The following is a 13,551-nucleotide window of genomic DNA, read 5'->3' as shown; positions in this document are numbered from 1 at the left end:
GCTAATACCTCAGATGCAGCGCATGGACTTCGGGGGATATTGTGGTTTGTTGCTAAAATATTGAGCGTAATAACTGGTGTTGGATCACAATAGGATGCACAATTTTACACTAAAGTTCTGTTATTTAGCATTCGTTTGGAAATGTGTTTTTATTGGGTTCTCATGGTCGTGGAAAACCAATATCAGGGACTTTTGTGATTTTCAGGCAAGAAGTTGCTTTTGCTGAGTATGAAATCATGATCCACTGGAAAAGTCGTGGACATTCATTAGTCAAAAGCTGTGGGATTGTTTGGCTTTTGCTATTCAAGCTTGCATTTGTGTGTCAATGACTGTGCTTAAAATGTTTTATCAATTCATAATACAAGTGCTGTTGTATCAGGCCTGAGAATACATGTTGCGTTAACTATATTATATTCAAATAATTAATTAAATTCACAGTTAAAGTAAAATAAGTTATTATAACTATTATTTTCTTAATTTGTTTTTTTATTTCACAGTGAAATATTTCAATTGTAATACAAATATATTTGTTCTTATTTAGAATTCATATTTTATTTATTTTTGTTGTTGTACAACATGCACTGAAAACTTTTTTTTAAATCACACTTTATAACGTTCTCTTTAATCAGAAAAATCACAATTAGACTTTTCCCATATTTTCATACAATAATTATTATATAATTTTTCTTAAGTACTCTGTCATGAATTGCGTGGAAGCAAAGACGGTAGTCGGATCTAAATGCAAGTAGACTTTAATCACTCAGAACTTGAATAAACTTATAACCAGGAACCGGGAACCTCACATGGAACGTACATACAATCACTGACCAGGAACAAGACAGAACACAGGGTTTAAATACACAGAGGGGAACAGGGAACGAGACACAGCTGGGGCAAATGACATAAACGAGAGGGACCATACAAACTAACAAGGCACACACCTGAAACAAAGGAACTAATAATTAAGCAGGCTAGGGATAATAGAAGACAATAAGCACACACAGAATCAAGCAAACTGAAAGAAATAAAACAGACGAAACACAAGGAAACATGAATGAAATAAAACAAAGTCCAAACACACAGAAACAGAACCTGATCATCACATAATTCCCCCCTTCCGAAAGGCGTGACCTCACGCCGTTCAAGATCAAGGCGATGACCTGGGAGGGGGGGGAGGGCGTCCTGGAGTCCCAGACAGGGTAGCTAGGGACCATGGATACCAGGACGGCCTCGGAGCCGGTGGCCACGGCGGAGCAGGTCGTGAGGGTGGCCACGGCGGAGCAGGTCGTGAGGGTGGCCACGGCGGAGCAGGTCGTGAGGGTGGCCACGGCGGAGCAGGTCGTGAGGGTGGCCACGGCGGAGCAGGTCGTGAGGGTGGCCACGGCGGAGCAGGTCGTGAGGGTGGCCACGGCGGAGCAGGTCGTGAGGGTGGCCACGGCGGAGCAGGTCGTGAGGGTGGCCACGGCGGAGCAGGTCGTGAGGGTGGCCACGGCGGAGCAGGTCGTGAGGGTGGCCACGGCGGAGCAGGTCGTGAGGGTGGCCACGGCGGAGCAGGTCGTGAGGGTGGCCACGGCGGAGCAGGTCGTGAGGGTGGCCACGGCGGAGCAGGTCGTGAGGGTGGCCACGGCGGAGCAGGTCGTGAGGGTGGCCACGGCGGAGCAGACTTAGACGGGGACCAGGGCGGAGCAGACTTAGACGGGGACCAGGGCGGAGCAGACTTAGACGGGGACCAGGGCGGAGCAGACTTAGACGGGGACCAGGGCGGAGCAGACTTAGACGGGGACCAGGGCGGAGCAGACTTAGACGGGGACCAGGGTGTATGAAGCACAGAACTGGACGGGACCAGCAGCATAAGAAATTCGGGCGGTACAGGAAGCTCAGGGGTGTTAAGCCGTGCAAGGATCCATGTAGGTGCCGCCTCCATGGCCCTCTCAGGGTACCTCCTGCCCCCCCCCAAAAAATACTTGGGGAAATTTACGGGAGGAACCTCTGACCTGTAAGCGGGCTCGAGAGAAGCCTCCCGGAGCTTGAAGACCGTAGGTAAGGCGAGGCGCAGAGGCGGGGCCGGCAGGGCGAGGCGCAGAGGCGGGGCCGGCAGGGCGAGGCGCAGAGGCGGGGCCGGCAGGGCGAGGCGCAGAGGCGGGGCCGGCAGGGCGAGGCGCAGAGGCGGGGCCGGCAGGGCGAGGCGCAGAGGCGGGGCCGGCAGGGCGAGGAGTCTGGGAACGCCCTCCGGAGCCTGGCGAGCCCAACGAGTCCTCCTCCTCCTTCTGCGACGGCGCTTCACTGGGCTTGATTCATCACAGGATGCAGTAGACTCAGTAGACTCACAGGATGCAGTAGACTCAGTAGACTCACAGGATGCAGTAGACTCAGTAGACTCACAGGATGCAGTCGGCTCAATCGGCTCACTCGATTCGTCGAGCGCGGTCTCGGCTGGGCTGACGTGCAGCGCGGGTTCGGCTGGGCTGACGTGCAGCGCGGGTTCGGCTGGGCTGACGTGCAGCGCGGGTTCGGCTGGGCTGACGTGCAGCGCGGGTTCGGCTGGGCTGACGTGCAGCGCTTTTACCTCCTCCGTTAAGCCCACAGCAAACGATGAACCACTCATAGAAAGAGCCCACTCGATATACAGACTCAGAGTCCCAGAAGGATCAAGCATGGGCATCGCTGAGTAGAGGGGCTCAGACAGTCCTCCACGGAAAAAAAACGACAAACACAAATCATTCAGGGGATGATTATGAGCCAGTTTCAGAAAGTCTGTCACGTAGTCCTCGATGGGTCGATTCCCCTGACGGAGACGCATGATCTCTACTGGATCCATCACGGGGTCCTGGGAACTACCTGCTAGATCCTGGTGTGGTCAGTGATTATGTCATGAATTGCGTGGAAGCAAAGACGGTAGTCGGATCTAAATGCAAGTAGACTTTAATCACTCAGAACTTGAATAAACTTATAACCAGGAACCGGGAAACTCACATGGAACGTACATACAATCACTGACCAGGAACAAGACAGAACACAGGGTTTAAATACACAGAGGGGAACAGGGAACGAGACACAGCTGGGGCAAATGACATAAACGAGAGGGACCATACAAACTAACAAGGCAACACACCTGAAACAAAGGAACTAATAATTAAGCAGGCTAGGGATAATAGAAGACAATAAGCACACACAGAATCAAGCAAACTGAAAGAAATAAAACAGACGAAACACAAGGAAACATGAATGAAATAAAACAAAGTCCAAACACACAGAAACAGAACCTGATCATCACATACTCATATTTTTTTCTTTTTACAGTGAAATATTACAATTGTAATATGTATGAATTAGTTTTATTTTATTAAGCAAACAATACAATATAGAAAAGTACACACAGAAAACAACAGCAAAAAAACAAATATAGACAAATATAGATGTTGGAAAAGCAAGTATCAGACCAATAAGCTAAAGAACAAGAAACAAGAATAATGATACAAAATAACAAGAGAATAATGCATAATACGAAAGGAAGCAGAAGAGTAAACAAAAAAACAAAAACAAAAAAAACAACATAAAACAGAAAATATGAATGAACAGACATATCTCTCTACATGCATACAGTATATACATACAAAATATTTTTTATATTTTTATTTAATAATATGTATTATTGTTGTTATTATTACTATTAGAGACCGAAGTATCAGCCAATAATTATTTTCACTAACGCCCGATTGTTTAAAAACAGCCAATGATCAGGGCCAATTATATCCTGTCAATCAAAAGAGGGAGGAAACGTGTCGGATTGCAGCTCATAATGTGCATAAAGAAAATCTCTCCTGAGTTTGTTTAACGGTTCATGCCGGCGTCCTCGTGTGGAAAACTGTGAACAGCATGAGAGGCTGACACGGATGAGAAGAAATTCTTCAATAAAGTCATTATTGTTGTTTGTTTTTTTGCGCACAAAAGGTATTCTCGTCGCTTCATAACATTAAAGTTGTAGTCACATGGACCATGAGATGCACCGATTACATTTTTCTTGGCCGATTCCGATTTTTCATTGAGTTGGACCTGGCGTTACCGATTTTAGCCGATTACGATTTCATTTTTCTAACCACTTTATAGTACACATAAATATTTATTTTCTATATATATTTTTTTGTATAAAACACCATATACTTTTACCCAAACTGAATAATAAAAACAATTTTAAATGAGTACATTTTCTATAAATATTTTTGAGTCTTAATTTTCTTTTCTGACATAGCCTACTCCAGTTCTCGTTAAAACACACTAGACATGCAAATTCTGTGCATTTTGGGCACTTTTTGTGTGAAATCATATTTATTTTGTCCATCAAACGTGTGCTTTCACTTTAATTGAGCGTGAGCAGCGCAGCAGAAATACACTCGGCTTGCTTAGGGACATTTAATATTCAACAATATTATTGATCTGCCGTACTTAAGGTGGACGATAAAGCAATTTTCTTCTAAAACCAAACTTCATCTTGTATTATTTTCATGTTATCACTGTGAAGCTGCTTTGATACAATCTGTATTGCTGATATCGCGCGATGTTAATCATGTGGCGCCCGAGTGCATTTGACCGGCATAAAATCGGCATATGTCAGACTGACCGGCCGGTCGCCGCTCACGTGAAAATCGGCCAATTCCGGTCACCAGCCGATCAATCGGTGCATCTCTAATGTCTTTACTACCTTTCTGGGCCTTGTAAGTGGTCGTTGTGTAGCGGTCTATGGATAGGTCAGAAAGCTCTCAGATTTCATCAAAAATATCTTAATTTATGTTCCGAAGATGAACGAAGGTCTTACGGGTTGTGGATCAACATGAGGGAGAATCATTTTCATTTTGGGGTGAACTATCCCTTTAAAAGCCCTGGCATGAATTGCCGCCTGTACACTCTAAAAAAATGTGGACAAACCCAAAAGTTGGGTTAAAAATGTAATTAAAAAATTTAACCCAATGGCTGGGTTGGCCCCTATTTGACCCAAAATTGGGTTGAAAAAACCCAGCATTTTTTAGAGTGCAGCCATTGGCATTTCTGACGTGTGTCTAGATATCCGAGGTAGTTTTGCGCTCTTGATGTTGATGGCAGGAACGGGTGTCTGCATCCTCACATCCTTGACTCGCTCACTGAACGCTCCAACGCTCCTCACCATCCGGAAACTCCTCTTTTCATTCATGAACCATTTTTTGATTATGCTGAGGCGTTCAACAGACACTTGTCCTCTTATAAGGGCAGAGACGGGAGATGATTGTTCTCTGCGGTTGAGTCGTTGCATAATAACAGATAAGGACGTGCAAGGGGGTTACATTTTCCCATAGTTTCGTCGATTACAAGGCCACTGTGGTTGGGAGTTTGACGCAAGACACCGGGACGGTGGAGTGTGTATTTTTAGGTGGTCATCAACTCAACTCCTTAGTCAGATTTCAGGAGTTCCTGTTTTGTTTTTCTTTGACCCTCCCAAAACTCCCAAAAAAGATTCAGGCGTGACTCTTCAAACGTGCGTTCACATATTAACCTCGCTCTGGGGTGCAGATTTGATTTGTCATGCAGTTTGCCTAAAAAGAAAACTTTTATACAGCAAGGATGCATTAAATTGATCAAAAGTGACAGCAAAGACATTTATAATGTAATAAAATAATTTTATTTCAAATAAATGCTGTTTAAGGCGAGACACTACAGGTGAATAGGGTAAAAGTTTTAACTAGCAGATATCACCATGAAACTTTCCCAGTTGATTACCTACATTAAGATGAGAAAAAAATTACAAGTTTTCTGTAATTTAATGTTTAAATATGCAAATAAGGCAACATCTAATTAAATATGTGCTAATTTGCATAGATATATTTAAAAAAAAATCTGAGTATTGGATAAAGCCAGGTTCAAATAACTTTTTTCATTGTGTTCACATATAGATGGGAAAAAATTACAGAGAGATTTATGGATATCTACTTTTGTTATCCTGTAAATAGGAATATACTGTCAATAGCCTTTAACAATTATTTTCGCCATGTTTTTTGGAATAAAATGTTATATAAATCAGGCTAGGAATAATATATTTACAAATCCCTCTGTAATTGTCTTCATAATATAACTAGGTACAAGACTGGAAAGTTTGGTGTGTATCGGTGCAACTGAAGAAGTGGAGATTTCTGGACTTGGAGAATGAGAGAAAAGTCATTTTGAGAAAACGAGCTTTAAAGATTTATCATCAGCCAATGAGATTGCGCATTCAGCCCTTTTACTTTCACGATTGGTTGCTGATAAAAAGGAAATGACCATATTTGGATCCGACAGCATTGTACAGGAGAGAGAGAGCTTTCTAACGGTGTGTGTGATGACGGGGTGCAGACCGAGATCGCGGAGCAGCGGATGATTTATAACGCCAACTTTTGTTGAATTTAGGATAAATCTACAGACGCAAATAGACAAAGTGTAGAAAATAAACACCTAAATGTGTATTTCTGACTTTTTTTCACCACAAGTCTTAATGAAGACAAATATCCCAAAATCTCAAAATTGACCAGTGAAAAAAAAAAAAAAGGTCCCTAAAAATAATAATAATCAGAAATGTTTCTTGAGAATAAAATCATCATATTAGAAGGATTTCTGAAGGATCATGTGACACTGAAGACTGGAGTAATGATGCTGAAAATACAGCTTGGGAATAAATTACATTTTAAAGGGTTAAAATGAACTTCATTGGTTCTTGCAGAAGCTCAAAGGTGCTGCGTAACACGAGAATGAACCTCATTGGTCGAGCCTTGGTGAGCATTATAGACTTTATACTAGACTTGGAGGCTTTTTATTTATAACATTAGAAAATCTTCCCAACCACACACTTTTGAATGGCAGTGTAACTTTAAAAGCGTAGTAAGCATAACTGCTGTGAAACGGGCTGAGCAGACTCCTGAGTCAGTGTAAGATGTAACATATTCCACTAAATACAGGAAGCAGAAGATAGTTCAAGTCTACAGCATACAGTATTCCCGACCACCAGCTGGATATAGTAAGTGAGCCGCACTTGTTTTCCAGTTAAAGTATCTAGACATTCTTAAAACAAGATGAAAATACTTGAGAAGCAAATTGGAGGAGACTTGTTTAGAGACTTATAACCAGAAAACATAAAAATAGGCTTCTTTCAGGATACTATCTTTGTTTGTCCAGTTGTGTTTGGTGTGAGATGCAGCACTTCGAGCTCTTCGGTTGTGAGATCAGTGGTGTGCCCTCGGGGTTATGGGACACGCAGAACATTGGAGACGGAAAACCTTTACTAGAGCCTTTAGCTTGATGTAAACAACAGTAAACATTTAATCTATGAGCTATTAATGATCTATTAATCTTGTTGTCATATAATATACGTAGATATATCTTTGTGATGGCCTTTCATATGTTCTGTTATGATGAATTAATTTACTATACAATATACCACAACATGATTGAATGCTTTCTTTATTTACTGGAAAACATACAAAATATCGCTTAAGAAAATTATATTTAGCAGTTTAATAGGCCATTATCACGCTGATACGTATTACTTCCGCATTTAGTGATCTTTGTGCACTGCCACTTCCGGTGAATCACTCAGGCGAACCCATGATGGACGACCCTAAGTTTACTTATACTGCATCCCTGGTAAATTTACCCCAAATAACTTTTTCTGACGTACATCGACTAACTGAACAACACTCCATCACCGCCCGCTCCAAAGTGGACAAGGGATAACATTACAGTTTATTTTTCGAGAACTTCATCTATGACTACGAAGTTGAGTGGCTACTAGCTACATACATTACACATAACATAACATAACATTAGCTAGGTAGGTTAGCTTATGCTAACGTCAGTTTGGCGTCAGCTCAGATGTTTGTATGGTTATAAGGTGTTTAAACCCTCTGGGGTGAGCAAACGCGCCGGCGCGTTTTGCTAGATTTTTTTCACATAACAGCAAAATAGACTTAAAATACTCCGTCATTTATGGTCATACAGACTTAAGAAATAAAAATAAATAAAATACGGAAAATAAACTGTTAAATGTCTACTTTTTATGTGTCCACTTACAAGCGAAAAAAAAAAAAAACCATTGTGCTTTTGTAAAATAAAGAAAATTAACAGGGTGTGCTTTCTGCCTCTCCGTCTCCGGGAACTTTTATTTGGGAGCACGTCTCTAAACTTAAACAAAACTCAGCGAATTCTCTTCACCCAGGCATGAGCAATATATCTTTATAATCATTTAAGTGTGTACTTTTAAATGATCTAATTCAAAAATAAATCAAATATTCTTCTGTTTATGTAATCTGTATGAAAAGAGAAAGATGTTAAACCCAACTAAAGTAAGATTATTCACCTTTAAATGAGGCTGAGTCAATTCACCCATTTCATTTGTATTCTGATAGGAAGAACGTTAGCCTCTGTCAGTGTCAGCTAGCTAACGTCAGCATACGATGGTCCCTTTTGCTAGAATGAACAATCCTCAGAGTTTTTATGAACAAGACTCAGTTCAGTCGGGAATCCGTGAAAACTTAAGTAGGGTTGGCGTTGTTTGTTCGATTTACAAAGTGGAACAGAGCAGTGACATCTAGCCTTCGTTTCAGCCGTTGTTGAACTGCGCCGGAAGTGGACATGCACAAAGTTGAAAAATCCCGCCTGTGAAACCCGGAAGCGTGATAATCCCCTATTAGGCTTACTGGTGTGGTATTGTAAGGCGTTTCTCAGGCCACGTCCAGCTGGTAAATGAGTCCTGGAACAACATTTCCAATCAAGTTGTTTGTACAGTATATGTTATGTCAGATAAAAAAGCTATTCTGCTAACATTCCCATTAAGTTATGAAAACGTTTCCCTTTATGGTTGTTCTCTGAATGTTCAAAACATGAAGTGTTTTAAACGTTATTCAAAATTGTTTTAAGTGGCACCCCCTTTTTTTAATAGACATGAAAATGCACATTCTGAACTTAAATGGTTGTAATTCATTCAAGAATGCTTTGTAATATAGATGTAAGATTGGTCTTGTTTTAAAGAAGACATTTGCTAGATTTTTGTAGAAGTGAATAAATTAAGAAAGTTAAACAGAAAAAAAATGTATAGAAGTTTGAGTTTAGGAAAATGTACAATGTTACAAATTTAATTATTCATATTCTATATAAAATATATATTTTCAAAACCTGGAGGACTCTAAAAATGCAAAACAATCAAAGCAAAAAATCTGAACAAGTTGTGTTTAAAATTTTAGGTTGATATATCAAAAAATAATCTTTCAGTGAGATTTAGTTTGGGCGCAGTACCACACTGTTCCACTAGTTGACATTACTGCCCATATAAGGGCGCCTCCATTTCCATATGTGGTTTGAGTGATCTGAACCATTATTTTTACAATTTTCATACAATTTATGAAGTAGATATCCTATTCAGAAGTAGTGTTGGAAGTTTGGCAGATTTTGAAATGAATTCAATCTCTAAGAAACACAAAAGATCCCGTATGTGCATTATAGCTCGCTGCCACATCACAAATGCTGAATCTATAATTTTTTCTTTATATTCAAAACATTTTCAGACCTTTTTTTCTAAAAGAATTGAATGGAGGCTATCTTTTGAACTCTTGGCATGAAAACAAACTGAGGTTTCTACCATTCTTTCATGATTTTTCATGTTCATCACTATTTCAAAATAAAGGTCTGAACACGCCTCAGGAGTATGAAAATATTCTTATTGCAAACTGATAAATTACGGCTCCTCTGTAATTTATTTTGAAAATCAGTCACCAAATATGTAAACTAGAGATTGTAAGCTTTCAAATGATATATAGTTTGTCAAGATTAGTTTAGGTTTAGTATATGGATATTACTGTTTTAAATATGTAATGGTTGTGGGTTAAAGAATATATAAGGGCCAATTATCCAACAGCAATTATCCTGCCAATATAAGGCGTTAAAGAAACGTTATTTTGCCAACATGGTAACGTTACTTTTGAATGTTCTCTGAACGTTCCCGAACAAGTAGTAACATTTAAAAAACAAAGTTAGAAAAACGTCTAACTAAAACCGATTTAATAAATAATATTTTGTGCTAACTTTATTAAAGACCAGATCAATCTGAACGAATGGTCTATTATCGTCACTGGAAGAACGTTTGTTCATAACTTTGCGAGAACCTTTCTGTAGAAATGTATTTGTGGTGATTATTAAAGTAAAGGGGCTATGTGTAGTTTTCAGCGGCATCTAGCGGTGATGTTTCAGATTGCAACCAATATGTTTACAAGCGAGTGCACGTGCTTTTATTATTATGTGGAGTTTGTGTTGGAGTCTGTGTTGTGCTGGTTAGTGTTAGCAGACTCCATGTCATAAAGTTGCAGTGTCGTCGCTGTTGAGTGCAAAGTCAGTAGACGAGGCGAGAGGCTCGGGAGCGCACGTCACGTCACTGGATTTCCGCGGCAAATTCGACCCGGAGACTTCACATAGAAATAGGAATACTTGCTTTCAGAGGTAATAGAAAAACCCGCCAAGTGGATCATTTTATTGTGGGATTACAACCCCTTCACACACAGGCAATAAAAAATGTATTCATTTTAGTAGAAAAACTACACATAGCCCCTTAAAAGTAAATCATAAAAAATAATTGATTGTCATAATGTTTTAAAACACTCAATAGCAGAAGAGCTTGAAATAATTGATGACGAATGAATGAATCAGTGCAGAGCAATGCTGCAAATCAGATCTTATAGCGTTTACCCAAAATGTTCCCTCCTCGGCACCTTATTCTGTGAAGTGCGAGTGTGTCAGTGTTTCCAGCAGAGCTGATAAAAGTTGAGTGAGTGATCATAAATACAGAGAAGAGTAGATTGAGTCATGTCAGTATCATCAGATTTGCAGCATAAATGCCGTGTTTCCGGTGTCAGCGTGAACATTACAGGAGTACAGAAGACCTCGGGTGAATGACACAAGCCAGGAGGTATGAACTCACTCTTTTATACTGAATAAACGTCTGTTTTATGTTAGAGATCTGAGATGATTGGCACAACAAAGAGATGTTTGTGTTTGCTTCAGAGCAGATATCATGCCCGTCCCCATTAGAGATGTGAAATGCTGAAGTGCTTGATGAAACGTTGCGGTTCGCTTGTTGTGCCTCAAGCTTTGTCCTTGCAGTACATTTGAATTTCATGTTTTTAGTTTGTGAACCTTTGGAAATTTCCTGAAGCTATGCAGTACCAAAAAAAAGTTGTGATTTTCTAGGCCAATATGACTAGGAACTATCCTCTCATTCCTGCGTAATAATCAGGGAACTGCTCCATTCATTTTTCATTTTCTGTCGGTCTTAGTACACGATGTAACTACAGAAGAGTCAAGTTTTTAATATGAAAAATATCGAAACTCTTTGTTAATTTTTTTGAGAGAGATGGTAACGGTCTAATCAGATTCAATGATCTATGCTAAGCTATGCTAAAAGTGCTACCGCCAGACCCGGAGATCGGCTGAATGGATTCGAAAACGGTAAAACTGTTTAACTCTAGTCTAGGGGAGCTGGAAAATGAGCCTATTTCCAAAAAAAGTGGAGTGCTCCTTTAATATAGCACACACTTCAATCCGATGCAAGTGAAAACCAGGCTGTGAGGATGAATATCTATCCAGTATTGTCCAGTAGCACAGCTAGTTGTGTTTTCTCAGCTCAAGTGTTGTCTAGGCCTCGCTATAGCCTGAGCTAAAAGAGTCCAAGCTCAGCAAACAAGCGAGGAGAGAATGAATAAAACTTAATTATGGAAATAGGAGGCAACAAGTTGAAATCGAATGAAGTGGTCCCCACCCGTCCTGTAAATATTACAACAAAGAGCCCCACTATATGTCAGCTGTGATGCTAACAACAGACCGTCAACATGCCTGAGAAGAGCTTCTTCCTCTTTTAACGTCCGCTTCACTCCTCAACACACAGCAAAGTCTTTTTACGGTTTCCCAGAAACTATATTTGTGTGGGAAAGATTTATTTTTAGTCATTCTGTTGTTTTTTTTTGCAGTACTTCTGAAACAAAGGAAATGTTAGAATAGCAAAGTAGGCTCCTCACATGCACTACTTTTAACACACACACGTGTTTAACATCTACATTTTGGCACATTATTTGATTATATGCTAACAGGGAACGTTCTCTGAACTTTAGCTAATGTTCCTAGCCTGGCCAGCCAGACTTACATCAAGATGTTTAGTCTGGACACTCTCCATAGACTAGGCTTACTCCGAGAGGCGGGATAAACGGCTGTCTCTCAAAATCCCTCTGCACGCAATAGGATAGCGCTACAACCAATCAGAGCAACGAAGAAGGTGACGTTTTCCCACCAGCGGAGCTAATTGGTATATTAAACTTTTTCCGTATCCAGTCGGCAAAACTCCGAACACATCTTCCTTTTTTAAAAATGATTTAAGTGCCGTTTTTTGCTCTTTTCTTAAAGAGAAACTTAACTCCAAGTCCTCCAGAGTCGCGGCCAAAGCCGATTCGAAAGACTGCTGTTCGACAGCTGCTGCCGCCATTCTTTGTTTACAAGTGCCTATGCCAGCCGTCGCAACTCTGTCGTCATATGTTAAGCCCGCCCCGCATGCTCTATACACGACGTGATTGGCCTGACCCAATCTGGGTTTTTGCTGCTAGAATGTGTATTGAGAGTTGCTAGACTGGCCCTGGCTGCAAAATACATTTTGCTGCCGCTAGGGGCGTCTAGATTTCTAGGCTATAATGTTCCGGCAAGGTTATTAACAAACCTTCTCCCGGTAACGTTAATCGAACGTTTATTCATAGTTATCTGGTCATTAATAACGTTAGTGCAAAGATATGCTTTATACAAACTCTAAAAAATGCTGGGTTGTTTTAACCCAAATTTGGGTCAAATGTGGACAAACCCAAACGTCGGGTTAACATTTTTAATTAAAAAATTTAACTCAACGGCGGGGTTTGTCCATATTTGACCCACATTTGACCCACATATTTGACCCAGTGTGGATGTTCATTTAACATTTCTGAAACGTTACTACTTGTTTCAGAGAACGGTCAAAAGTAACGTGACCATAATGTTTGCAAAATTGCATTTAATTTTTTTTCGATGTTCACAGAACATGTAGAAACAACTTTTTCTTAACTTAGGGTTGTAAAACGTACATATTTGTGGTATCATTATGAATCAATTAATCATTTATTACTCATTTTTCTTGCTTATGTAAAATTAAGCAACATTAGTATCGTCACTCAAAAATTTCCCCACATGACATTTGGTTTTAGTTTTTGTTGTTTTACGTACACTCTAAAAAATGCTGGGTTGTTTTAACCCAATTTTGGGTCAAATGTGGACAAACCCAAACGTTGGATCAAAAATGCAATTAAAAAATGTAACCCAATGGCTGGGTTTGTCCATATTTGACACATATATATATATACTGTACATACACTCTAAAAAATGCTGGGGGTTTTTTAACCCAATTTTGGGTCAAATATGGACAAACCCAGCCATTGGCAATTGCATTTTTGATCCAACATTTGGGTTCGTCCATATTTGACCCAAACGACCCATCAT

At 40.3% G+C, this 13,551-nt stretch overlaps 1 protein-coding gene across 2 annotated transcripts in view; it reads left to right on the top strand.

Annotated features, from left to right (window-relative positions):
• The window catches only part of mitfb (melanocyte inducing transcription factor b), an 81,432-nt gene that overhangs the window by 2,338 nt on the left and 65,543 nt on the right, over window positions 1-13,551 (top strand). Inside the window, exon 1 of one of the 2 annotated variants that reach the window (XM_079587522.1) lies at window positions 7,178-7,298. The exons of the other annotated variant lie outside the window; for it this stretch is intronic. Within the exon in view, the coding sequence (XP_079443648.1) occupies window positions 7,243-7,298 (56 nt within the window). The 5' untranslated portion in view covers window positions 7,178-7,242. Of the gene's footprint in view, window positions 1-7,177; window positions 7,299-13,551 lie in introns of those variants that run through there. 2 annotated transcript variants of the gene reach the window in all.

This window comes from Phoxinus phoxinus (genome assembly GCF_949152265.1).
Source record: "Phoxinus phoxinus genome assembly, chromosome: 18".
Classification (NCBI taxonomy): domain Eukaryota; kingdom Metazoa; phylum Chordata; class Actinopteri; order Cypriniformes; family Leuciscidae; genus Phoxinus; species Phoxinus phoxinus.
The sequence above is the reverse complement of the archived record's forward strand: the minus strand, read 5'-3'. Positions and strand labels throughout refer to the sequence as shown.